Source organism: Malus sylvestris, chromosome 8 (assembly GCF_916048215.2).
Source record: "Malus sylvestris chromosome 8, drMalSylv7.2, whole genome shotgun sequence".
Taxonomy (NCBI): Eukaryota; Viridiplantae; Streptophyta; class Magnoliopsida; order Rosales; family Rosaceae; genus Malus; species Malus sylvestris.
Window position 1 is genome coordinate 26,567,819 of NC_062267.1, and position 27,948 is coordinate 26,595,766.

The 27,948-nt window shown below is 35.1% G+C and overlaps 3 protein-coding genes across 53 annotated transcripts; 1 reads left to right on the forward strand and 2 right to left on the reverse strand.

The window, feature by feature from the left end:
- Positions 1 to 3,479: 3,479 nt before the first annotated feature.
- On the forward strand, positions 3,480 to 10,753 carry LOC126632321 (uncharacterized). Its single transcript, XM_050302692.1, has 13 exons — positions 3,480 to 3,742; positions 3,853 to 3,937; positions 4,025 to 4,095; positions 4,382 to 4,496; positions 4,607 to 4,686; positions 5,142 to 5,226; positions 5,328 to 5,408; positions 6,651 to 6,745; positions 6,898 to 6,948; positions 7,611 to 7,691; positions 8,564 to 8,636; positions 8,742 to 8,819; positions 10,480 to 10,753. The coding sequence occupies exons 1-13, from the start codon at positions 3,621 to 3,623 to the stop codon at positions 10,516 to 10,518; spliced, it is 1,056 nt and encodes a 351-aa protein (XP_050158649.1). The 5' UTR covers positions 3,480 to 3,620; the 3' UTR covers positions 10,519 to 10,753.
- Positions 10,754 to 11,087: 334 nt separating this feature from the next.
- LOC126632322 (cytochrome c) lies at positions 11,088 to 13,167 on the reverse strand. Of its 3 annotated transcripts, XR_007626707.1 has the most exons (4): positions 12,921 to 13,167; positions 11,993 to 12,153; positions 11,815 to 11,904; positions 11,466 to 11,761 (listed from the first exon to the last, which is right to left on the reverse strand). XR_007626707.1 is itself a non-coding variant. In XM_050302693.1 (3 exons), the coding sequence occupies exons 1-3, from the start codon at positions 13,030 to 13,032 to the stop codon at positions 11,396 to 11,398; spliced, it is 339 nt and encodes a 112-aa protein (XP_050158650.1). In that variant the 5' UTR covers positions 13,033 to 13,162; the 3' UTR covers positions 11,088 to 11,395. The 3 variants fall into 3 exon arrangements, 2 of the variants coding, with proteins under 2 accessions (XP_050158650.1, XP_050158651.1); XM_050302693.1 differs by lacking the exon at positions 11,815 to 11,904 and having other exon boundaries at positions 11,088 to 11,488; positions 12,020 to 12,153; positions 12,921 to 13,162; XM_050302694.1 differs by having other exon boundaries at positions 11,466 to 11,904.
- A 2,124-nt stretch (positions 13,168 to 15,291) lies between these two features.
- On the reverse strand, positions 15,292 to 27,722 carry LOC126632193 (uncharacterized). 49 transcript variants are annotated; one of them, XR_007626605.1, is made up of 18 exons: positions 27,213 to 27,719; positions 26,621 to 26,715; positions 25,977 to 26,096; positions 25,266 to 25,877; positions 25,129 to 25,170; positions 24,635 to 24,732; positions 23,500 to 23,609; positions 22,716 to 22,790; positions 21,370 to 21,430; positions 21,233 to 21,258; positions 21,085 to 21,139; positions 20,789 to 20,869; positions 20,520 to 20,558; positions 20,328 to 20,432; positions 19,720 to 19,808; positions 19,079 to 19,153; positions 18,514 to 18,637; positions 17,215 to 17,376 (listed from the first exon to the last, which is right to left on the reverse strand). XR_007626605.1 is itself a non-coding variant. In XM_050302476.1 (14 exons), exons 4-11 carry the CDS (start codon positions 25,443 to 25,445, stop codon positions 21,240 to 21,242), a joined length of 465 nt encoding a protein of 154 aa, XP_050158433.1. In that variant the 5' UTR covers positions 25,446 to 25,877; positions 25,977 to 26,096; positions 26,621 to 26,715; positions 27,213 to 27,714; the 3' UTR covers positions 17,215 to 17,376; positions 19,720 to 19,776; positions 20,789 to 21,150; positions 21,233 to 21,239. The 49 variants fall into 49 exon arrangements, 12 of the variants coding, with proteins under 12 accessions (XP_050158427.1, XP_050158428.1, XP_050158424.1 ...); XR_007626601.1 differs by having other exon boundaries at positions 20,789 to 21,139; positions 25,266 to 25,332; positions 25,443 to 25,877; positions 27,213 to 27,718; XR_007626609.1 differs by having other exon boundaries at positions 20,789 to 21,139; positions 23,458 to 23,609; positions 27,213 to 27,722.
- Positions 27,723 to 27,948: the final 226 nt, after the last annotated feature.

The window sequence follows — 27,948 nt, forward strand, 5'->3', positions numbered from 1 at the left end:
TGTGTGAAGCTTTTGTAGGTGAAGCTTTTGTGTTGAAGCTTTGTAGTAATGGTGGGCACTTGGAACCAAAAACCGAAACCAAAACACGAATCGAATCAAACCGCACCAAACGGTTTGATTTTGCGGTTTTGAAACGGTTTCAGTTTCAAACAGAACTGCGGCGCACAAAACGGTTTGGTTTCGGTTTTGGGTTTTCAAAACCACACCGAAACCAAAACCGCACCATATAATAAATAAATGTTATATAACTTATATTTTAAACTTTTCAACTAGGTTATAACTTATAGGTTTGTATTATGGCAAACTTAACCTTTCAATTGGGTTATAAAGTATTGTGATTGGTAATCAAGTTCAATTTTAGTAGATGTGATGCATAAGGATTTAAAGTTTAAATCCTTTGATGCATTGGATGTTGTCTCAATTTTAGTAGTTGTCATTTGTTGCAGTTTTGGTACAAGTTTGGTACAAGTTAGCTGGCACTTTTGGTGCAGATTTTTGGTTCTGTTTTGTGCAGTTTTGGTGCAGTTTTGGTGCTGTTTTTGGTGCTGTTTTGGTGCTGTTTTTTATGCTGTTTTGCTGCATTATTTTTTGGTGCAATTTTGTGCAATTTTGGTGCAGTTTTTGCTGTTGTTTTTTATGCAATTTTACTGCATATTCATTAATTAATATACGAGGAAAATAAGACCGTCTTATGCATAAATAGGTGTATATTTTAAATTGTACATTTTTTTTCTCAAAAACCAAACCGAAACCATTTGAAACTACACCGCACCGAACCGAACGGTTTGGTTTCATTTCGGTTTTGGCTTCAAAATTGAACTGCACCAAACCGCACCGCACCAAACCGCACCGCGCCCACCCCTACTTTGTTGGTGAAGCTTTTGTGGGTGAAGCTTTTGTAGGTCAAGCTTTTGTGGGTTAAGCTTTTGTGGGTCAAGCTTTTGTGGGTGAAACTTTTGTGGGTGAAGCTTTTGTGTTGAAGCTTTTGTAGGTGAAGCTTTGGAGTTGAAGCTTTGTAGGTGAAGCTTTGGAATTGAAGCTTTTGTTGGGTACCATGAATTGATTTTGCTTCACACTATCTTGATCAAGATAGTGTGAAGCTTTTGAGAATTTGTAGTTGTCCTCCATTGATGAAGCTTTGTTGAATTTCCCAATTTCCTTTTTTTTTTTTTGTTTTTTTTTTTGGGAATTTTAGAAATTTGAAAATGTGGGAAAGACAACATATACAAATTTTGCTTCCACACTGTTGAGCAAGAGATTGTGATGCAAGCCACACCTTGTAGTAGTCGAAGGTTTGGATGAACCATATAAATTGAATTTGCTTCGAACAGTCTTGATCAAGAGTGTGTGAAGCTTTCTACGAGTTATAGTTGCCCTTCATTGATGAAGCTTTTGTTGGCACCATAAATTGGGAGCTCATTGGCTTCATGTTCCGTAGGAACTTCGAAGTTAAGCAAGTTCGCGCGAGAGTAATCCCATGATGGGTGACCCACTAGGAAGTTGCTCGTGAATTCCCAGAAACAAAATCGTGAGGGTATGGTTGGGGCCCAAAGCGGACAATATCGTGCTACGGCGGAGTCGAGCCCGGGATGTGGTGGGGGCTCGGGCCGGGATATGACAGAGAAGTTGTATTCAACACGTTAGGTCTTCTTGAGGGTGGGATTGGGCATGGAACAATTTAGGGTACACTAATTTAATGAGGGCATTCTTATCATTTACGGGTAAAAGTTCACATGTCACCTCCTGGATTCTCTATATTATTTTTGCCTCCACAAGTGCCCCCACATTTGCTGTGTTGTGCATAGGAAGTAGGGGTGGTTCGGTATGGGATACTGAACCAAAAAGCACAAACCGATTCCTAAACCGAACTCTTTCAGGACAAGATTATGAATACCGAAACCGAAACCGAAATTTCGGTTTCCCAATTTTCGGAATTCTCGAAAACATTTCGGTATTTTAGGATCCCAAATCAAACCAAAACAAAGACAAATCCCCAATTTGTAAATCCTTAATTCGAGCCCTAATTCAAAAACAAGATACCCAAGCTTCCTCCAAATCCCCAGTTTGCAGTAGTTGCACCATAAATTCCAACTCTTTAAGGGAATAGAATATGACTTAGTTTTAAATTGGTAGAACAATTTGGAAGGCATGATAGAACCTGCAAAAAGTAATACCATATGGCTGAAAGGAGAGTCGAGAGAGAAAGAAGCGAGTGAAAGGAAAGGAGATAAAGCTGGTGAGTCAAGTGTTGGTGGCAAAACCACCGAGAGAAAGAGAGAGTTTGAGAGAGAAGATGCAACTCTAAAAATTGAAATCGAGAGGAGAGAGATGAAATTGCATAAATGGGAAATGGTAGGCGGCTAGGGTTAATGAAAATGTTAAAGTATGAGTAACTAATAGTTATTAAACATATAAATATATTTTATGTATTATAATTTGACAAATTGAGAGTTGGCTCAGTGGTGAAGTTCCATGATTCTCCAAGGGGAGATTAGGGGTTCGAATCCTTGCCGGTTCGGTTTGGGAAAACCGAAATCCACAAATGCTAGACCGAATACCAAACCGAACTGGGCGGTTCGGGATAATAACCAAACCGAAAATTTCGGGAAATTTCGAGATAATTTCGGTTTGGGTTCGGTATGGATTGGGAAATTCGGGAATTTTTTCTAGCCCTAATAGGAAGGGTGGGAGGTGTAGAAGTCCAAAATTGAGTATGTCTGCCAAAGATGAGTTATTCGACTGCATTAGATTCTGAGTTTTTTGAATCAAATGAATTGAAGAAACAAAAAAGTCAATGACCAAAAAAAAAAAAATTGAAAAAGTCGATGACTAAAAATGAATAAGAATACATGAAAGATAAAAATGGAACATTATTTGGCTATTCAAAGATGAGTAGGAACTCATACTCAAAACTCTTAGTATTTGAATCATAGAGTTTTCTGCTTATGATTAAAGTAATTCATATTATCAATCACACTGTAAAGATCATGAGCAAAAATGAATTAAAATGAAGGTTGTTTAGTCAATCTATTCTAGCAAATACATAGACGGTTTGTAATGCTTTTACCAATTTTGTTCATTTGTTTTTATACAGTTTGATGACTATTCTAGCAAATACATAGAAGGTTTGTAATACTTTTACCAATTTCGTTCATTTGTTTTTATACAGTTTGATGACTAAACAACCTTAGTTTTAATATATTTTTTGCAGAGATGATCTTTATAAGGTGATTTATAATATAAACGATTTTGATTGTAAGCATGAAGTTCAATAAATTGACCACGAATAATTTTAAGGAAAACTAATGAAAATGGCTTGAAAACCTTTGAGTTTTAATGATAAGGACAAAATAAAGGGTAAAGTGAATAGTACCAGGATTGACTTTTTAGTGTAAAAATGTGATTTTTCATTAAAATGAACAGTACTGGTGCTTTTCGTTAAAATTCCCATAATTTTAAGAGTTCATAATTTCTGAACTTTATAAGTTTGTCATAAAAGGTTGAAACCGTAAAAAACAGAGAAAGCAATCAGCCACCGGCGCTTCGGACGGGAAATTGCGTTTGGCCCGGTTTTCATTTCGTCCCACACTGACCTCAGCGATCGAGTCGATCTTCCAGCCATGGATTCTTCAAACCTCACCTCGCTTCCGGAGGACACACTCGAAGACCAACAACAACAACCACCACCACAACCCCGACCTCTCTCTGCCTTTGCCTCTCGTCCCGATCGCCCTCCCACTCAGTGAGTTGTTCTTCTCAACTCGCCTCCCTGCATTTCAACAATTCTAATTTCAACTTCTGGGTCTCGAGAGCGTCATAATAATGCTTTTTCACTTGCTGTTGTTGTTTCAGGACTAGTTCAGAAAAGTACTCAGCTTTGGATTGGAAGGAGTATTTCGACACAGAGGATGATATCAGCATTCTGGGTTCGAATGATGTGAGTCTGTCTGTGTAGAATTGTGAATTTTCTGATTCCACTACGTGTTTATGATCTTCAAATGTGCTTACCCTTTTGTTGTTTCAGGTTTTTCATGTATACACGGCAGGAACGGAGGGACCAGTTGTGTTCTGTCTACACGGAGGTGGTTACTCAGGGTATGTTTGAATGAATATTTGGTTTTTCAGGTTTCAGTTGTTCAGGTTGAGCTGAAACATCTGTTATAATAAACTCAGGGAAGTTTGAAAGCAATCACATTTTGTTGTAATAAACTCTTTTTTGTGGTTTACTTAATTTGAATAAGCCCATAGTTTCATGAATATTGAATGCTAACATTTTTCCACGCATCTGTTTAAGTTTGATCGGCACATTGTATTTATTTTTATGCTTGGATACTTTGAAAATCTGTTATGCTATGGTAGATTACATGATTTATTTGCGCAGGCTCTCATTTGCCTTGTCAGCAAGTAAAATTAAGGAGAAAGCTCGGGTAGTTGCCATGGACTTGAGAGGACATGGAAAATCAACTACTGAAAATGATACCGATCTTTCTATTGAGGTAAATGCGGTCAAAATTGGATTGTTAAACGTAAATTATGATTTGCTCTTCTAAGCTGTGATTCCTCTGTAAGTATCCAGTCAACTAAATGGTAGTTCTCTTATGTGCAGACTATGTGCAATGATGTTGTAGCTGTTGTGAAAGCAATGTATGGAGATTCCCCTCCTGCAATTGTGCTTGTTGGCCACAGGTTTGTAGTTTTTTAATGATTTAGTTTCCATTGAAATTTTTGCAGTACATTACCTTTGGTTCCGGCGTGTGTCTTGAGAGAAGTGAATTTAACACTTACGAAATGTATCAAAACGATCACAGTAATCAATTTGTGGGTTTTCCTCTGTTTGACAACTTACATTACCACATTTATGAAGAACTCCTGATGTTTTGGGCTTGAAAGTTCGAAACACATAAGCTCCATTCATCATCATTAATCTGTAGCTCATTATCACAATACTGCTATTGGTTGCAGGAATAGACAATTGCATATTATTGGTGAATTTTTTGTAGAAGATCATATCAATGATAATCCCAATTTCATTTTCTTAAGCTTTATTTACTAATTTTTTTTAACTTCCATGAATCTCTAAGGATACCCGGTGTTCCTAATTTTCACATTAATCATTGTTGACTTATGTCACTGTCATACAGTATGGGAGGGTCAGTTGCTGTGCACATTGCTGCAAGGAAAGCATTGTCTAGTTTGGCTGGGCTGGTTGTTGTTGATGTTGTAGAGGTTTGGTTACTGACAAATTAGTATCTCAGATTTGTTTGAGACTAGTTACCTTTAGTGGCATACATGCAGTCAAATTACACTGGCATTTGTGAACATTTCAGGGTACAGCTTTGGCTTCATTGGTTCATATGCAGAAAATCCTATCAGGCAGGGTGCAGCATTTTTCAAGCATTGAAAAAGCGGTACCTACAATGTCTTCAAACCCTAATAATTCCTGACTTTTGTTTACGTTCTCGTGTGCTTGAGTGGCTTGAAGCACAATTTTGTTCAAAACTTGCACTGCAATTAGGGCATCACACTAGAAGATAAACAAATTAATACAAAGATTCTTATTGCCAGGATGCACATATGTAAATGTGATCAAGGCATATATGGCTTTTAAAGTAATATATCAAAGGGCACCCTTGAACTTAGGGGTCAATACCAATTTCTTCTTGGCCTCCGGTTTGATTAATGTAGAGCCTAAACATTAAATCTTCCTGCCAACCAAATCCATTCAATTACATTTGTGCAATTTTTTTCTGACTTTCAGGAAAAAAATGTTAGATTAATGAATTAAAAACAAAAAGACTTAAAACTTTTAAGAACTCAAAACTAACATGAGCTCCACATCCACTGTTGCGCATTAGTCCTACAGTGCAGATTATTATTCCAACAACTGGTTCTAAAACCGGTTTCTGCACACATCCTCTACTATAAATGTAGTCCATTCCAGTCCCATTGAATACGATTGGACGTAATCATGTTCTTGTGGTGATCACCTTTGTCAACTTTTACAGCGGAAATTTCTATTTTCAAATATCTTTCATTTGATTTCATCTCGTGGCAATGCTGATGGTGCTGCAGATGTCAGTGCCAGCAGTTCCTAGGCTATGTAGGGCATTGGAAGATACCAGTTTTATTGTTTTATTTGCTAATTACCATTTTTTCCATGGAAAATCACGAGCGTGTTACATGCATAACGATCTATTAACAGATTTGGTTGAGGAAAAGGGCATTTCGAAATTTTACTTAGTTTAGGGGAAACAGTGGTCAAATTAAATGTAAAGGTTAGCATCCTCTTAGCACCAAAGAGAAAAAGGTCAAACGTGGACACTGGAATTGGCCCCAAACTTCAAGGAGGATATTGAAGTTTCCCCTTCTGTTTTATTGTGGACTCTACTCTTAAAATTACATTTTTTGCTCGTTTGGTATGCCGGGCTACAATGTGAAGTAAAGCTATTTAAAATCCATGGACGATCATAAGCATTTATTATACTTTTTCATGTTCAAGGGAAGTAAAGTAATGTGGAATAAAATTGTTGGGCAAACAAGGAAAATGGAATTTGTCAGAACCAAATGGCTTCCTTAATATACATGTTATGAAAATGGTAACGGACGGAGATGAGTTGTTATGCTGAAACTGAAAATTTATTCCTTTGTAGATTGAATGGAGTATGAGGGGAGGGTCTTTAAGAAACATTGAGTCTGCTCGGGTGTCAATACCTTCCACATTAAAGTATGATGATTCAAAGAAATGGTAAGTATTTTAGTAACTGCTCTTTTACAATTCCTGTAAGCAAATTATGATAATTTATCCACTCCCATGATCCATTGTTGTATTCCTTTTGTCAAGTCTCTGTTAATCTTATTCCTGTACATAACAGGCACAGTTTTGGTATTGTTCTGCAGTTACATTTATAGAGCACGACTTGAAGAAACAGAACAATATTGGAAAAGCTGGTATGTTCAAACTACTTGTTAATCCATTTAAAATTTGGCAAATGGTCAGGGTCCATGTCACTACATGTTGTGCGTATTTCAGTTGAAACCAGACTTGCCCGCATCTATGTAACATTTATGAGTTGGAACATTTCATTCTGCATACTTGTGTGCAGTTTTCTTGTTTGGTTGCTGCATCAAGAATGTAGCATGGCTTGCTTCTTGTTACAACCTGTTCATATGACTGATTCAGGGTGCTTCTGTAGGAAACACTTTCAGTAGAAGCATTTAGGAAATTTCCATAAAAAATCACCTGGTGCTTCTCCTGAAATCACTGAAAAGTGCACAACTTAGAAAGCATTTTAAATTTTCCATTAAAGGCTATCAAAAATACTTTTGGCTATCTGAAAGCTCTTTTAGCACTTCGAGAAGCCTTGCCGAACAGGCCCGCATACCAATATTGTTCAGATTTACACTAGTTGGGTTTGGATAGAGGAGTTAGAGATGTAAATGAAACTGCATCACTTTGAGCTATCCTTATGTCTCATAATATTTGATAGCCATGGTAGCATAGTGATAAAGCTCATTTAAGTATCATACATGGAGATGCTTTTACTCATTGTGTTTGGTTTGACTTTTGTGTCATAAATCATTTCCTGTTGAATATATTTACTCAAATACAGGTATGAAGGCCTTTCAGAAAAGTTTTTGTCATCTCCCGTTCCAAAGATCCTGCTGTTAGCTGGAACAGACCGACTAGACAGGTTCTTTCCATTTGACTTGCCAGAATAATCTGCTCATATAGTTTAATGAAATCCTTGTTTGATAAAAAGTATCAGTATGATGCTGTCTAATCATATCGATTTTGTGATGACACAATCTTTAGAGATGTTCTATGTTATCACACTCTGACTGTTTGCAGATGGTATGCACATTAACACATTTATGGCATGCGTAGCGGTTTAGGATTTGGGTCCCACTATGGGTTTAATTTTTGACACATGACAAACTAGGAAAGGAAATCTTCATGAACGGGAGGGCATCTACTTTTAACGTTTTGCATACACACAAACAGATATAAGCAATTTCCTCACATTGTCTTACCAACATGAATTGTGTAATTTATAAAGTGTATTTTTGGGTTGAAAAAGAGAAAGATTTGAGGTTTGTTGAAACTTGTATACAAGTGTATTGGAAAATTTCATAAAACGATTGTAATTTCCCTTTTATTTCGTATTAAAATAAAAAAATGTGGAAAACCTTCAAGTCCATATTTGTGATATCGTCTTGTCAAATGCTCTTATTGGAGTTAAGTATCCACTTTATTTTGCATGTTATACACGGTATTTAATTAGACAATATTTTGATATTACTTGCTGCTATGTGACTATCCTTGTGTAGACATATCATACAAACACAATGTTATAGCACTGATCGGCTGGTTAGGTAGATAACCTTATATTTGTGATTTGCGTGTAAGTGATAGTTTTTGGCACTTCCATGCTAATGGAATATTTCTATTTCCTCGGTTATCTTTTGTCCGTGCTTGCTTGCTATGATCGAATTTATTTGGGTCAAGAACCATGACTGCTTTCAAGGAATGATGTGGGCTGGGTTTTTCTTTCTTTTGTTACAGAGCTCTGACAATTGGTCAAATGCAAGGGAAGTTCCAAATGGTTGTCATCAGACATACTGGGCATGCCATACAAGTATGTATTCTGTTTATCTTCCATGGATTTTTTTTGTCTTCTAAAATATTACTCTTTCTAATCCGTAGAAGCTAACTAGAACTTTGATGTCCCATATTTGTACAGGAAGATGTACCTGATGAATTTGCAACGCTAGTAACTAATTTTATATCCCGTAATCGCATAGGCCCTCGTGGAGTTGAGGTATGCACATCCTGATAGAAATTATAATTTATAACATATGGAGATAGGTTGTATTTGGTATTTTTGATTCGTGAAACTTTTCTGATTCCTTCAAAATTCAGAGTCCCACCCTTAAATATGTTCGTCCAGTTCAGGAGCCACATATGGACACATTTTAGCCCTTAGATAGCCACCATCTAATAGTTGTGAATGCGTCTGACGTTCAGAAAATAAATTAATAAATAATTTTCTTTGTACGAGAGAACGCTCTACCTGTGAATCTCGCTCTTCCTCTCATTCCACTAAACTCTCCTCTTCCTCCAATCACCTACCCTTACTCTTCTCTCTTGGACTCTTCCCCTTCGAAACCATCCAAGAAACATAGGCTTCAGAATGAAAAACAATAGGATAGCTTGCTTAGGTCATACAGAGAAGGACGAAGTGCCGTTGGCTGCTCTTAGTTACATACTCAAGACTGACGTTTAAGCTGCTACAAACACTGCAATTAATGGCAATGCGTCTATCCGCAGACGTTTACTTAGGCTATATCCTTTTTCTTGCTATGTCCCTTTTCTTAGGACCAAGAAACTCTTATAAGCATAGGAGATGCTAACTGGTTACATCAAGGCTCATTTTTAAGTCCTTAGCTTTTTGCATTGGTAATGGATGAGTTAACGTGACATCTCCAAGATGATATTCCTTTGTGTATGCTTTTCGCAAACGATATAGTGTTGATAGATGAAACTTAGGAATGAGTAAATGCGAAGCTTAACCTTTGGAGAGAAGTGTTGGAATCTAAAGGTCTTCGCCTAAGTTCGTCAAAGACAGAGTATATGGAGTGCAAGTTCAATGTGAATGGAGGCTCAAATAATTTAGGGGTGAGGATTGGAGATCAGGAAGTACCAAAGAGTAACCGCTTTTGCTACCTAAGATCTATCTTGCAAAAGAACGGAGAGTTGGAAGGAGACCTCAACCATAGAATACAAACTGGATGGATGAAGTGGAAGAGTGCATCAGGTGTGTTGTGCGATTGTCGTATGCCACTAAAGCTTAAGGGAAAATTTTATAGGACGGCAATAAGGTCAACAATGCTTTGTGGCATGGAATGTTGGGTGGTGAAGCACCAACACATACATAAAATGAATAGAAAAGATGATAATGCTTCGTTGGATGTGTGGGCAAATGAGAAAGGATAAGATTAGGAATGAGGATATTTGAGGTAAAGTAGGAGTAGCCGAAATTGAAAGAAAGATGAGAGAAAATTGGTTACAGTGGTTTGGACATGTGAAACGAAGACCTACTAACGGTCCGGTTAGAAAATGCGACTACGAGACAGAGGTTCAGGGCCGAAGGGGTAGAGGAAGACCTTGGAAGAGACTCTAAGAAAAGACTTGGAGTAATTGGATCTAACAGAAGGCGTAACACAGAACCAAGCGCAATGGCATTCTAAGATTCATACAGCCGACCCCACTCAGTGAGAAAAGACTTTGTTGTTGTTGTTGTATTTAACGAAATTTGTATAATATCATGCATAAAATTGGGAATTTGCAGGTTCATATCTATTTTAATAATGACCAACTGATGTTTAGGTCTCTTTTTGGTACTAAATTGTGCCATGTCCTTTGACGTATAATTTATGGGTCTGTTTGCCGGCCTTTTAACATCATATGTTGTGTTGCAGATTCCAGGACTCCGTCGGCCATCCCAGCCCAAACCTTGAATCAAAAGTTCCGCGAATCAATAGTGGCTTTTGGGTTCCATTTGCATTTTTCTTTGGGGAATGTTGTGGGAAGGCATCCCAGTTGACAAAAATGATAATCGTCACTTGAGTTACAGATGTATAGCAGTTAAGGAAATGTTTGAAGAGTGGGTTTAGAATAAGGCAATTTTCGAGCAAAGACATTAGAAACCGGTGACATTCCTTAAGAAATAAAAGTGCGATTTCTAGCAAAGAAGCTAATCTGCTTGCTATTTTACTTTTGTACATTCAATTAGTCGAGAACGCAGAAGGAGGTCATGCGTTGAGCACAGAGAGAACAATTTTTCCTTTTAGTGAAGAATGCTGTGTACATGAATTGGTATTACGGTCTAGTAATATTCTTCTTTCTTCATAAGTGACCAACTACCATACTCTTTTAGAAGTGTAGATATCGTTTGTTCAAAACAAAACACCAAAAAGAGTCCTGCTTGTAAACATCGTTTTAGAGCCTAACCTCCCTTATTTGAGAGAGCAACGGGTAAAATATCGACCCAAGTAAACAAATTAAGAGTGACCAGCAAGAATAGCGATCATTATAAGTTGTTGCTACACACTTTACGAATGTAGCAGTAAATTTATCATCAGAAAAACTGGCATTTTTGCCAAATTCACAAGATATAGTCACAGCTTCTAAATTGAATTGAATGTTGTGTTGCCAATTACAGCAACCTCTTCCTACAAACACAAAAAGCAAGCTAGACATGCAAACAAGAATTGCAGACCCGGACGGTCCTTTTAAGATTTATTGGCAAAAAAAATAGTACTATCCGCCTTGTGTGAAGTTACCACCTCCATATACTGCAAAATGGGAATCGAGGACTAGGAAAATGCAAAAGGTTTAAGCAGTCGATTGCTTCAAATATGCAATGAGATCAGCACGGTCCTGTGGCTTCTTCAAACCAGGGAACACCATCTTAGTTCCGGGAATGTACTGCATAACAACAATTACACCGGATCAGTCTACAGTATGGATTGTCCACATCAATGAACTATCACTACCTAACACATGCAAGGGGATCCTACATCATCTAAACAGAACACGAAGTATCATGAAAAGTTTTAAGATCTAGAATGAACAATGAATTTACGTAGAATTATAAATGAAGAGATAGTCACAGTCTAAGAATAAAAGAGTGCTGATGTTCAGACCCATACACTTCCATCCGTTCTTTTATGTGAGAGGTACCACCTATACACACTTACACTTTATGCACCGTGTATATCTCAACTATTTTTTTTATCACTGAGCTCACCTACATGTCAGCATGAATGACTGATAGGTGATGATCTATGTCTATCTCTAATGCTAGTATAAACCTCGCTCTAAGAAATGGTGTCAGTCATGAGGTACAACAACAACAACAAAGCCTTTTCCAACTAAGTGGGGTTGGCTATATGAAAACGCCATTGCGCTTGGTTCTGTGTCAGTCATGAGGTACAACAAATAGAGAAAATTGCATACCTTCTTGGGGTTCAACAAGTAATCATACAAGGTCTTTTCCTCCCAAATCACAGCCATGTTCTTGTTAGCAGCAGAGTATGAGTATCCAGCACCTGTACCAGACTGCCTCCCAAAAAGTCCATTCAGATTAGGTCCTGAAAGGTTTAACAATCGAAAGTTAACAACTTTAATAAACTCACTGAAACTTAGCAAAGAATGCATGTAGAAATCCAATAGATTGAAAAACAGAACGATAGAGATAGTTCGCATAAACGCCAATGTATAAACACAAGATCATACAATCACCAAGCTCGTCACATCAATCTAACGAATCATATATAGTGCCCCTATATACTGAGTAGCATCAAAACTTTCTATATATACACAATCACAGAGCATGTATACTCCTAAGGATCTAACATAACTTTTCCTCCCACAAGTTGCGAATTAACAATCACAGAAAAGGAAAGGAAAATTGATGGATTTATGAATTACTTGCACAAACACAATAACTTGTAACCGAAATCCAAAAATCAAAAACAAGAAAGGAAAATTGATAATATTAGACCAATCATTTTAAACCTAAAAACTGCTAGAACCACTCATTTCCTATGGTGTAAACCAACATCAACTGAAATTCTCGCTCTCGTCAATTTTCTCAGAAACCAAACAAAAAACTATATAAATTGGAAACACGAATAACCTAATAACGAAATCGATCAGATCTATAAAGGCGGGCAAAGATCAATCGGTAATCCAAACAACCAAATCGAAACAAAAATCAAAATACACAAATCCGAACCAAATGCAAATAAGGAGCTACAACTGTCAGTTACAAACAAGATCAAGAAAATAATCCAAATCAATCACCAAACAAAAAGGAAAAACGAGGTCTAGTGAGCGAGAGAGACGATAAGATTACCCTGCTTGTGACCGGCGCCTTTCTCGACAGTATGGCACTGAGCGCACTTCGTCTTGAAGATTTTCTCTCCGGTCTTCGCATCTCCGGGTGGAGCTTCGGCGAACGACGCCATTTCTCGGGAAATCTAGAGAGAGAAAGAGGGAAAAGGAGAGACAGAGAGAGATTAGGGTTAGGGTTTGCAGACGTGAGATTTTGATTTGGTGACGGAGGCGCACCACGCCAAATGTTCTCTAATTTATTTATTTTCCGCGGATTCTTCCAGACCAAGGTATAGGGAACGTGGTGAGCCTGAGACCCAAGGTTTAGGTGACGTGGCGAGATCCGCGCGTGAAGGCCTCAGCCTTTTCACATTGAGCGAAAAAAGGGAGAGTCTTCCGACGGAATGCGCCTTTCCCCGCACCCATAAATTCGACGTGCCGTTGCTATTGTTTTTCAATACAAAGGATGAGGCTTACTTAGTATTACGGTGTAATAATTTTTTTTTTATTTGTAAATAAGAGATTTTATATTTGATTTTTGTTAAAGATGAATTTGAATTATTTTATTGATAACTCATTGTGAGGCTAAACTTACCTCATTCCCTTAATATAGATAATATCGTTTGTAAAATAATAATAATAATAATGCTTAAGGATGGAAAATGCTAAATAGACCAAATTCTTACATCAAATTTGCAAACCAAATGATGTGGTAATTGATGATTGAATTATTACTTAAACGTTAATTAACGTGTTTATTTCAAACACATATCCTCTCTGGATATGTGCAACTGAAGACTAGGGATCAATGGATTCGGGCTATTGAAATTTGATCCAACAACTATAATTATTATAATTTTTAGAGGGGCCCCTGTTTGCAACCGTTAGATCAAATTTTAATGACCCGGATCCATTGATTCCTAGGCTCCGGTTGCACAGATCAGGAGAAAATCTGTGTTCTTTATTTCCTTATGGTAATACATCATTTGGTTTGTAAATTTATTTTAAATATTTAATCTTCTTAGCGTTATCAATCAATTTAGAATTGAGTTGGGCATCATTTGAATTATATATATATATATATAGAAGGCTCTTGAAATTACTGTTCAGTTTAGTTTTTCATTGCTTTATTTGTGGTTCGGGTTATTTACAACAAAAATAAATAAATAACCATTCGGCTCATTTACATAAAACATTTATTAGCATTTTAAAATTTTTATTTTGTTTATTTATAAGTGTATTTTTTTTTTAAATATAGAAAATTTAGAATTCAAATGAGAATTTTAAAGTGTCAATAATAATTATTTATTTATATTTAAAATTTAATATATATATATATTTTTTATCATCTGTTTTTCAAACTTGACAAAGGATGATTAGAGAAATGCTTTTGCAAATTTTGGTTCAATGAAGAAGAAGAATTGAGGAAAAAGTAGGGAGAGTTTCACCCAGTTTATCCCACTTTACCAATGTTTATTAAGTTAAAAGGGAGAGGATCCTCTCCGGATCCACTTTGTGGGGATCCTAAAGATCACTAGATTCTAGTTATTCATCGTACACCATGTAATTAGTTTTCGTTAGATACTATTTGTGTTTAATTTTAAATAAATAAAAGTCAAATTATTTCTGACCGTATGATACACGATGAATGGTTAAGATGTAAGGATGCCAGGATCCCCACAAAGTGAATCCGGATGGGATCCAATTCCATGTTACACCACCTAACTTGCTAGTTAACATAGGCTGAATGTATACTAGGATTTGGCGTGGCGCTCCACCCAGCTTATCCCACTTTGCCAATGTTTATTATACCAAATGTTTCACATCGTTATTTCTCTTAAAATTTACTATAACTTTATAAGAGCTTCAAAAAATATTTTGTAAAATATTACTGACTCGTAATCACTTAAATTTTCATTTTGTACTATCAAATTCATTAAAGTACTAAACAATTTAATCAATAGTTTTATATAATATGTTTTATATAATAAATATCTGACATATCTAGCCAACAAACCATGGAGTTCATATGTTGTCTGAATGAATAGTAGGTGTAATTCTTAATACAAATGGTAGTGTAAAGGGAAGTGCGGGTATTGCCACAGGAGGGGGTTTGCTTAGGGATGACAGTGGAAGATGGATCATGGGTTTTGGACTCAATACAGGAGGACTATACCCTATGACTGCAGCAAAACCTGAGCTTTATACCATGAGTTGGAAGTGACCTAGGCTGAAGTTCTTTTATTCTAGATGTTACTAGTAAAAATGCCCGCGCGTTGCTGCGGGACTTGAATGCACCAGCCTTAACCACATGAATTAAGACATTTAACCTGAAAAAAAAAGTCAACATAATCAAGAACGAACAAAAGGGATAGATGAGTAAAAGGTGTCGATAAGATAAGCAGTTCGACTTTTATATACATTCAACCGAGCTGATTACAAAAGGTATAGTTGCAAAAAAATGCTCTGTTTCCTTGAGAAACAGAAGTAACATGCATTTAACACTTATATTGCCCTTCAAGTTAAGACGGCAAAATATATGTCCTACAGGCCAGGCACGTGTTTTAACAGCTAAACAAAAAAGCAAAAAAAAGTGGGTTCTTCTTGTTTCAGCAACTAATCTTTCAAGCACTAATGTTCAAAGCTAAAAAGATGCAGGATGCCTGTTTCCATAAGTTACAAAATAAATAGAAGGAAGATGTAGTCCACACATATTTTGCCCTTGTAGTAAAGGTGGCAAAATACTTGTCCTGCAGGCCAGGCACCTGTTTAAGCAGTTAACAAAAAACATAAAAACTGTTCCGTTGTCGTTTCAGCAAGTTTTCAAGCACACATGTTCAAAGGAAAAAACATGGAGAGCGGCTTTATAACAGCTGATAAAACATAACAATCAACAAACTAAAGCTTTAAGCAGCTAAATAAAGCGCGGTTGGGTTTAACCTTGGGAATTAGGAATTAGGATAAGGGCCTAAATGTCAAGCAAATTATAAGTATTGTATAAAAGGGTTAAGATAAGGGCCTAAATGTATTATAGCATGTTGCATAGATATGAAAAAACTATTTATATAGAACATGCACAAATTATTTATATAAAGTATATAGTAGTAGTTTATAGCTTAGCTATGTACACTGATATATACATATTAAGAGATGCCCAAAATATAGTCGCTCCTATTTTACCGATGTACTCCAAACATTGGAGTACTTTGACTACTAAGTATTAGTTGGTAGCTTAGTTATATTTGCAGAACCTTCTATACGTAGAGAGTTGATAGGATTTACATAACTTGTTTAGTGCTGATTTTCAACGATATTGCACTCTTGAGCTCATTCTTTTTTCTCTTTGGTTCCTGTTACAAAACAAATCAACCAAATAAAGAAAAATTAGTATGTCAAACAAAGAAATTATAACAGCTAAAAAAGTAGTTGATCTGCCTACCACACAAATGGTTATACAGCAATGTGTAACAAATAATATGATTATTCACACTTAAAAAGCTATCCTGTTATAAATGGTTGGGAATTAACGTTTTCAATTAAGACTTTAAACTTTTTTTCTGTTGTTGGATTGCAAAATGAGCATCCCAAATTGCACATGTAAAGGATCTTGCACAGTTTGCAAAATTTTCTTCCCAAGCTACAGGAAACAAATTTTGGGAATGCAAAAGAGAAGAGCAAAGATTTCAGACTCAGAGCATGTTATTGACTCAACCACAAATCTGTTAACTATCAAAGACAAAATAGTACTTCTCTCTTAAAAATGTGGTTATCAACCCTTTTTACATATTTTTGTTAAAGTGTAACCTAATTGTTGATTCAATTACAATATCTGAAAACACCTCAAGTCAAGCCACCTGATTTTGGCATTTGGGTGAGAAGGGGATGCTAATATATATTTCAAAAACAACATTGTACTTTTCAGTCATTTTCATGGTTCTTACCAAAATTTAAAATCTGGAGACAGTGAGGGAATATGACAGGAAATAAACAAATATTAGATATAATTCCAGATTCTAAAATAAATATCAGCAAGTCAAAAGTAAAAACATGACAAAATAAGAAATTTGATATTGTAGTTAAAGACCCATATAAGTAATCTACAACTAAAAAGCTAGATATTAAACCTAAAATCATGTAACTATGTATGAAGCGGAGAATAATGCAGAAAGATGGTTTTCTATAGTGCTGCCAATGACAATTAATTTTTCATGAAAACAAAGAAAAGAGAAACAGAGGTATAAAAGTATATTATTTTTTATAGTTGCAACTATTATGAATTCAAAAAGAAAAACTACAGATAACACTTCAATCATATACCTAAGCATCTAAAACGCGGCGCCCAAGATACCATTCAAGACAGGGCTCAACATCATGGATGAATTAACCTATCTGTGTCCCTGAGCTCACTGTATGTCATATACACCCGACCAACTGGGCATAGGAGCATAATGAGGAAAACTTTCAACACCACAATGTACCTAAAAAATTAAGGGAGGAACTAATTAAAACGTATCCTCAGTTAGAAGAAAATAATGCATGCATAATAGCCACATGGACCTTGCGTATATAAATTGTTGTGGCAATGATTTGCAATAGAAAACATTGTTATAAATAAGATATACGAAACACCAACATTGCAATGGTTTTTTTTTTTTTTTTTCATTCGATTGTACTGAAGCATGCATCTTAGTGGAGAACAATTAAGTACTACGTGAGGTCTCTATAATGAAATGGGAGATTGAATACAGTCGAGGAAACTGGAAATTCAAATATGCCCACACTCCATAGTATTATCTTCACAACCAAAAGAAACGTTTATATATACGACATATGTTTGACATTGTTTTTCCCCACTCAAATCGTCTTGAGAAAATTTGACTACATTGAGAATAAGCAAAAGAGTACTTTTTACTACCTAATTTACTAACATCTACCAAATCTAAAAGCTACAAAACTTTGATTAAAGAATCAAATAGAATAGCATGAGAAAGTTATTAAGACACCATATCTGAATTTTTTGCAAATAAAAACACCTGTATTTCACCTGATTTTCCAATGAAATATAGATGCTTGTATTTCACCAGTACATAAACATGGTTTTAAATATTAGTCTCATCTATGATATATTTCGTACTGTCATAGATAGAGATTAATAAAAGACCTCTCGCAATGTTACTATGTCATAGTAATAAGGGGTGTGCTATCCACACACCCCTTGATAATTTCAGTCCATTGATCTTCTTCAATTCATCCGATCCGATGGCCGAAAATTAAAAAGGTGTGTGAGAAGTAAAATGAGGTGTGTGGATGTCACACCTCTAGTAATAATTTATATTACTTCTTTTATTATAACCAAACTTATACCAGTTTGTAATATTCAACCAACTTTAAACCTTTTGGATTAGAACACGGGCAAATGAAAAAATAAGTTAATGCAAAATCTTTAGCACCTCAACTTGCAAAATATTTGCAATATATTGAGATCTATCACAAACAAAACAATGTCGAAACCAAAGATGCTAACTCCCAACACAATCAAAACTACATATAGGAAAAAGGAAATGAAGCTTAAAAAGCTTAAATTAGGGAAAAGAGTTGGAGAAGCAACAACTGACATTATTTACCAAGGCTTTTCAAGGTTGGCAATATAATGGATATGCTTCCCAGGAGCTTCAACTAAAGCTTGATAAATTGTTGAAATGGGTTGGAGCAGAAGTAATTTGAGTGCCTTCTTTCTGACTACCAAAAAAATATATATATTTTAAGATTAGATATTACAAACTGATGTACACATAGTAATAGAATCAGTGTTAATTTCTCCATTTTATAGCAATACCTCATAACAAATCATCGTCGACAAATGAAATGAGTTTTAGTTTTTCGATTAAAAAAGCCAAAACACATTTTCAGAGAGTCCGTTAGCCAGAGAAAATCAGAATAGCCAATAGCAGACAAATCCGGAAAAACAGATAGAAACAAATAGAATCATTCAAATTTTGTATATTGTTAGTTTCTCAAGCAGCCTTTACATATTCAATCTCCAAAACCCACAATTTAAACTAAAACCCACAAATTTAAACGAAAAACTCCATAAAATCATGAAAATTTTAATAAAATCCAAGTATATTAATCACAAATTCGATCACATAAATCTTCACATCCAATAAGTCTAAAAGGTACCTAGCTTCGTTGCAAAATCGTATCTATACATGCCAAAGCTCAAATTTCCTTGCAGCTGCCTTGATTCGATAAGGCCTGATTCAAGCAGACTTTAAAAAAGGTTTTCAATCATTACTTTTTTAATTTGTTTTGGAAATGCGGTCAGATCATGTTGTCTAAAACAATTGTTAACATGTTATTGTTGAATATATTATAGCAAGGAGTAAACAATTTAACACTCGAAAACCTGCAAGCCAGTGGCTCCAAGACGAAAAAAAACTGTACAAACCCAAATCAACTAAGTTACAAAACAACTAAATATGCAAACAACATCAGAGTCTGTGTAGCGATCTAGTTTTTTATTTTGTAATTTAATTTAATCTCAATTTTTTGCCCAACAATGGAACCATCAGAGGTTGTGCAGCAATAGTGCACAACAGTTTAGTAAACAACATAAGAGAATGGGGATAAATTGAAGATTAATACATATACATCTATTAGAATAGCTAAACATGTAACATAATTCACACCAATAAACCATCATTCAATTTGAATTTTGAAGTAATCTGTCCATATTGCCTAAACTACTTAACCGAAAGAGAACAAATTTACTGGAAAATTTCTAATTTTTCCTAATATGTTAGTAGAGAACAATTTCTTACATGTTTCAATATATCCACAAAAATGGTTCTTTTTCCTTATGAATCTGACACGGACACCTGCAACTCCCCTATAGAAATAAAAAAACAACCTGAAAAATTAAAAAGAAATGATTAGACCCAATACTCTCTGATGAAATCCAACAAATTGAATAGGGGTTTACATAAATAGGCAGAAATTAAAAAAAAATCCATTCAAATACATGAACAAAAGATATTAAAACAACAAAAAATCAAGAGAAATCAACTTTGCAGTAAACTCTAGATCCCAAAACAAAAAAATTATTCCTTCTCTATTCCTTAGCTAGCCATCACTCTCAAAATTCCTCAATCCCTTATATCTCACAAAGAGAAACACATGCATGTCCATTTCCGCTCTTAAAACCGAAAGAAATGTTTCGGTTTCTTAGTTTCTTACCCAAATCCACCAATTCTAATCAAATTTTTGCAACACACATGTGAAATAGATACACAAAACACCAACATTACAATGGTTTTTTTTTTCATTCACAGATGTGAAACAGATACACAAAACACCAACATTACAATGTTTTTTTTTTTTTTTTTCATTCACAGATGTGAAACAGATACACAAAACACCAACATCATACATTCTTTTCTTGTGGCTTTGGTGGCTTTGGCAAATGGGTTTTTTTTTTTGTTCAAGGCAATGGACAGTAGCAGAAAAGGGGGAGAGCAGACAGGCAGCAGATAAGCTGCAGAAAAACAGTAGAAAAGCAGGAAAAAAAAGAAGTCAAAATTAAGTAGAAAAGCAAGAAATAATCAAATTGACCCGAACTTACCAATTTTTTATTCAAAAAGGAGTTGGAATCAAACTAAACCTGAAAAATATTATATATCCAATATTAAGTGCATACACCTATAAACTAATCTTTATATATACTTTAAAATAATACCGATCAATGTAATATAAAATGTTATTATATTCAATACGGCAATACCAAATTGTAAAGTGAACTCTAAAAAGTAAGGCCTATGTTAGACATCTGTATTATATAGCAACTTCATTTCCATCAGAGAGTACACATCATTGAACAAACTAAGAAGATACCTGTTGTAAATCGAGAAGCTTCCTCTCAAGATCTCTAACAGCATCATGTCGCTCTTGAATTTCGACCAGAGTGTCCATTATCTACAATTTGATACACAATTTTGGAAATGATCAATCTTAATCAGAAAATTAAGTTTTCAACAACCCAAGCTAGAAGAGTTAGGAGCTTAAAATTAATTGTTTAAGATGTCAAAAAATGTGTCAAGTTTGTGAGAGAATGCACAATTTCGATTGTAAAAAGTGCTTATCTGGGGGCAGAGAATAAAAAAGGATATTTGACAAATCTGGCCTCCCACTTGTTCTTGGATTGCCTTCTGGAAAATTTGTTCACCGTCTCCTGTCTCAATTAATCTTTCAATTGTTTGTACAAAGTAAAATAATTAGAAAATGAGCTTTCACAGTGGTATAGATATACTGTAATTTCAACAGTGCAATAAGTTTTACCTCTTCATCAGCTCTTGCGCCCATCACTGAGATTCACAAAATGCAAGAGAAATAAACTATAAAATCAGATCATAGAAATTCAAGTAGAAGTTCCAGAAATAGCAACCACTGATGAGGGGCAAGTGAGGGGTTCAAACCTGTAAAAACTCGCCTCTCGACAACATGACGATACTCTGGATGGATGGTGTCCCTTAGAGTCTGCATGTTTTAAGTTCAAAATTTAGCGATGAAAGAAACAAAGATTATGAGATTAAAACAAAACTGACCAAAAAAGATACAGACCCGGCGACTTAAAAACCGATTCTAATAAAATCGAAAACCCAGTAATTCTGGTAGTCACTGTACCACTGAGAAAACATAAAAAAATGAACACCAAAGAAGTCAATCGCTGAGAAAACATCAAAAACCAAAATCAGACGCCAAAAATCCATAAAATTAAAATATGAGTTTTATTAATCGGGTAGTGAATCAATAAAATACCACGGATGCTGGTTCAAAAAAAAACCTTGATACCAAAGGACTGCAAAGGATTGCTTTGTCATAGAAAGTAAAAGAATAAATTGAATCAACTGAACATGCTTCTTGCCAACCAAAAAAGTAAAATACAGGGCAACAACCATTTCTTTTATCCCGTTTGTCCAACACCACCAGCATTTCAAACAAAAAGGAAGAGTTTAATAACTAATAACTTCAGGCACTTTCCAGTTGTCAGCTAGCAAGATAAAGACCATGGATAATTTATTGTGTTCATTTTCCTACCATCTTAAGTGACCAGAAACTGAAAATTTCTTATCAAATGTGTTAATGCTGCAATATATAGGATGACGGAGAAAATTCCAGTGAAGATTAGTTGAGGAAATTGACAGTGTCACTACTTGCCTTTGGAAAGATGTCTTTTCTGGAAACCCTTTCAAAGTGTTTAGGATCCAAAACTTGTAATCGATTAGAGTGTGCCGATTAGGGTGATTTGCTATCTAAGACTCACTTGGGAGTTGGGAGCGAAGTTATAAGTCGCAAGCTCTTGAAATGCAGTAATGAATTTGGATAATATTGGACATGGAAGAAAATACCACATGCACAGCAAGCTACAGCGACCATAAGAGGAAAAAAAAGAAAAAAAAAAAGATTTTAAGCAAAAACCATGAATCCAACTCAAAAATGAAATCTTCCAAATAACATCTCAAAACCATAACCCAAATCAAATGCACCAAATCTCACATCAAAAAATAAATTATACAAATTGACATATTGGTAGAAACCCAACAGAGATTTTAGAGAGAAAGAGAGAGAGAGAGAGAGCGAGTACCAGAGGAAGTGAGATATGGTTGCACCAATTCTCCAAAACCCACAATTTAAATGAAAAAAAACCCACAAATTTAAACAAAAAATTCTATAAAATGATGAAAATTTTAATAAAATCCAATTACATTATTCACAAATTTTATCAATCAAATCTTCACATCCAATAAGTTTAGAAAGCTACCTAGCTTCCTTGCAAAATCGTATCTCTACAGGCCAAGGCTCAAATTCCCTTGCTGCTGCCTTCATTCGATAAGTCCTGATTCAAACAGTCACATATATCAGATACATATATACAATAAGTTGATGCGTTCAATGGGCATGAACTTATCAGAAATTATGAAACCGATTGAACACGTTTAGTGTAATGTCCGCAATTAAATAATGAGCTTGAAAATGACTAACAGGGGTAACACAAACTGCTCAACTTAGGAATTAAAGCATCCAATATTTAGAAAATAATTGACAATTTTATGGTCAAATTAATAAGGAAAATCATAAATAAATAAACTCAATTGTTTCAATTGCTAATTCTGATGAAGCAGCAGTAGTTCGACATATTGTTTCTGATGAAAATTATTATATATCAGTGGTGCAAATAAGCAAAATAATAGTGTCTTCAGACTTAAATTCACCAATTTCATAACCTTCTCCATCAGTACCTTCACCTTCTCCGTCCCCTCCTCCTTCATCACCTACTTCAGCAACTCTCAATATCACCAAAATTCTAAATGACTATCCAAACTTCATAATAATTTTTTTATTTAGCCTAAAATAGGAAAAACCCCAAAACATAAGATGTACAGAACTTTAGACACAAATATTTCAAGATATGAATTAGAGGTCTACTACACATCATTATATAGGACTAAATTTAAGATCAATAGGATAAAAAGACATGCATTTTGATATTTTCATGCATGTACTTCTTGTACTCAATGCATTTCCAAAGGAGAAGAGAAGGATACCATCTCTTTATCTACTTTCTTCCAAAATAGTAGCATATCTCTGGCTAGTTTCCTTGTACGAATTGTAGCCCCCTCATCAATTTAAGAGATCTACTGACCTTCAATTTCACCTACATAGAATAAAAGAGTCGACAGTTCAGTATAAACATTACAAACACCATCTGATGAAACCTAAACCCTACAAACGCCAGAAAATGGTACAAATTTTAGAGAGACAACTCTGTCGAAATCTTATAGGAACAATCCTAGGTAGAGCAAATCTTTCAAAACCAACCCCATCCCTCCCTCACTCTCTCTGAAATTCTCACTCCCCCATACCCCCATATTCAGCATCACTACTCAACCCATAATTCTATCTCTGCATTCCCACTCCCCCATGCCCCCAAATTCAGCATTTTTTTTCATCTAAATTACCATGAAAAAGTGTGATTAATAATCTTAACAACGTGCTCAAAATCAAGCCCAAATTATCCGAAATGGCATACACTTCAAAACAAAAATTTAATTCTGCTAAGGGTAGGGGGAGACAGGTTAGGACAGTGGGAAATGGACCACTTTTTTTTTTATTCCTTGATTCCATCATTTTGTAAGTGGTCGGCCAACTCCTTAATTTAATAAGATTAGTTTAGGACTTTGTGAGCATAGGTGTTGCACGTTGATAACAAAACAATTTAAAAGTTGAGAAACCTTATCCACTCATCTATTCTATTAAACCTTAAAGATACCTCCCAATATAAACATAAATTAAATATAACTCAAAAAAATACAAATAAAACAAACAATAATCAGCAAACAAAAACCCTAAACATTCAGATTTTTCAGATTCAAATGAAACCCAATTTCCACACAATCAATTCAAAATCCCATCAAAGAAAATCAAATGCCAAATCCAAAACCTGCATTCTCATCAAAAAAAAAAAAAAAAAAACTTGATTTTAACTCTTATAAATGCAAAAGATGAAACCCAATTTCCACACAATAAATTCAAAATCCCATCAAAGAAAATCAAATGCTAAATCCAAAACCTGCATTCTCATCAAAAAAAAAAAAAAAAAAAAAAACTTGATTTTAAATCTTATAAATGCAAAAAATCATATATGCAAAACTTAAAGGAACAAACAAAAGAATTACTTACAAAAATCTCAAAAGCTTAATCATGCGCTTGATGGATCCAGTGGAAATCTGTTGGACCTTTTCCCCAATTAGATAGAATTCGATGTTGGCTGCAGTAAACTGAAAAACACATTGTCACCAAGCATAAAAGCCGGTTTTCAGATGAAATGAGGGCATATATAAATATCACTCGGATTCAACAAACTGCATACTAATTCCTGTTTAGATTTTTTTAACTATTTAGTTACTATGGTAAGAAACATAATTTAAATAATTATGAGAATAATAGTTTAACACTCACAATAAATATCATAAATGAACTAATAAGACATTTGCATTCAAACAAAATACAAATGATTTAGTCAATTACTGACTTCAAATCTACTAATTTTGTGAGAGAGAGAAATAATTACAACATTTTTCTATGCATGACGATGATAAATATGACTCATAAATAGTTTTGACCTTAAATAAAAGAAAATGCTTAGGAAAATCAAATTTAACAGAGGTCAATACCTGTACCAGGGAAAAGAATGGATGCATCCCTTTCTGTAAATGCTGCACTGCCCAAGAAGTAAATACATTATGATGAAAGTACATTCATAAATTAATTAAAAAATGAAAGGAAATTATGCATCACGATTTCGACTTACTTTTCTGGCAACTTGTTGCAGTGAAGAAGAGAGCCAGAGGTACCGTATCAGGTACCCACCACCAACGCTGTGTAATGATTTTCAATATAAAATAAATAAATAAAGAACACGTTAAGGGCTTGAATTGCAGGTGCACTCTCTCAGTTAGTAGCAAATAATATAGTCATGCTGCCTAACCATGATAAAAATTAACAATTGTGAAGATATATGTCAGCTCCAAGAATCAAATCAAATCCATTTGTATACTTGGCCATTCTATTTTCTCAGCTACTAATTCTGCATATACATAATCAAAATGAATTATCAGCCAAGTCCACTTCACATCATATGTTTTGAGATTATTTTCTCAAAACAGTTAGAATTCTCTGAAGATACAAATGCATGCAGATCTATAGTTTTCTTCAGGATCTGTGACAAAAACATAAGCACACTTCTTATTTCCAAGAATCATGTTGATGAAAACGTTTCATCTCTTCATATTTTATGTCCTGGCCGATAGTAAACTCCTCTGTTCTTCGGATTTTTCTGTTGTCTTGCATCTTGCGCATTAAAAAATGAACGGACTTAAAGGCTGCCACTTCTAAGAAGTCTTTGATGTCAGGCAGTGACCACCTGTAACACATGAGTAATTGTCTCTCAGTAATTCAGAATTCACCAGAAAAACAAAATATTATCAAATAAGTAATAATTGGAAAAACATAAACAACTTACAGCCTCTAGCTGTATGAAAATGCTTGTTTAATTTTCTTCTGCTGCTTTTAGGAGATGGAAATTGAGGCTTATTCTTGTCTTGTGCTCAATGATATCAATTTCAGCTTGCTCCCAAACGTACTGCAAAAGCTAAAAGAAAGTTACAGACTTTGCAAGTAAACAATAGCCGCTAATTTTTCTCCAAAATTTTCAGATACCTCATTCCCAACCATACATCCAAATAAAATAAAAGTAAAAACTCCACAGTACCAATACACAACCAAAATTTGAACCTGAAAATCCATCTTCAAAATTCTATCAAATGCGAGCATTTACTCAATTTTAAGAAGTTGTATTGTTAAAACTTAAATCCCATGATGAACCCACCTTCCTTAATCTTTTCTAAAGAAGCAATAATTCACATAATGTATCCAAATTAGAAAATAACATATGATTCATGATATCTTATACTTTCATATCCAAGTTATGTTTATGCAAATCATGAGAGCCACACATTTAAATCTCATCCCACACGCCCTAAGTAAAAAAGAAACCAGCTCCTCCATCATTCAATGTCCAAGCAGATTTAGCATGTGGAGTAATAGAATATCAAAACGCAAGTTACAATTTTTAAGGTACTTTAATAATTATTTCTTCAACTTTACCTCCAAGTAGTTCTTCCGATGGAAATAATTGATTTCAAGTGCCTAACCAGTGAGGCACCCTTTCTTTCCCACACTCTCGTTAACAATCCATGAACCTGAAGAGAGAAGAATCAGTTATAAGTTAATTGATCTTAGTTGGTTCCATAACTTGCTAATACGAAAAGAGAAAAAAAAACAAAAAAAGTTAATCGAAGGATTTTACAAAAGCTACAAAAATTAACTAAATCCCACATCAAAAGAACCCAGAAATTTAATGAAGAATTCTCCAAAACCCACAAATTAAAACGTAAAATTCTACAAAATCATGAAAAATTTAATACAATCTAATTATATTAATCACCAAATTGAATTAGATCTTCACATCCAATAAGTAACAGAGTTTGAAAACATTATACCCCAAGAAACCCCAAATTTACAGAAATTGGGAGCAAAGATCGAAGAGATCTCACGAAGCCGACATCGAAATCGTCAATCGTGTTGCAGAGCACAGTTTTTTCGTTTTGGATTTCCAGATAAAGATTCAAACCCAAAACTGAGTAATTTATAAAAAAATTCACTGAATCAATTCGAGAAAGTGCGAAAATTATCAAACCTGAAGATCTCTTCCGCCGTTCGCGGACTCAAGCCCATCTCTCTGCTCCTCTCCTCCATCTCACCGAGTTACAGAAATGAAGGCCAGTTTGAGTGGTTTTGGTTTTAGGAAGCAGGGAGCCGATGCTATTCCAGAGATGGTGTTGTGGCTGCTAGGGTTTCAGAAAGGGTAAACGAAGCCAAATGAAATCGAGGATCTGCAGCAATGGTGCTGAGATCCCCACTCCTCCCGCTCCCTCTCTCTCTCGCTCTGTCTCTCTCTCTCTATCGGAGGCATGGCCTCCCATCCCCGAAAGCCCTCACCGAATGACAGCAAACCTAAACCCACCCCAATCCGTCTCAAACGCACAGGACAAAATTGCCCTTCCAACCCACCCCCAATATCAGCCCAAACCTGACGGCTTTGCTGTAAATAGTGTGAAATCGAGTGGCTCCCTGATAAGCCATATGGACAAAATTACCCTCTGAAATTTTGAGAATTACCCTCCCAACCCACTCCCATTCGGCTGGTATTGTTGTAAATAAAGCAAAATCAAAACAAACATGAACAGTGCCTGCCCTCCCCCCTACTTTAGAATAAGTAATGTTGGGAACCAATGTCCCCATCTCAATGGAGCAAGTAGAGGGTTTCAGAAATCTCGTTGTGCATTTAATATTTTTTATATGTAAAAAGAAAAATACACTTTTGAGAAGGAGTACAAATGACTCTTTATCATAATGATGAAAATGTATTGAAC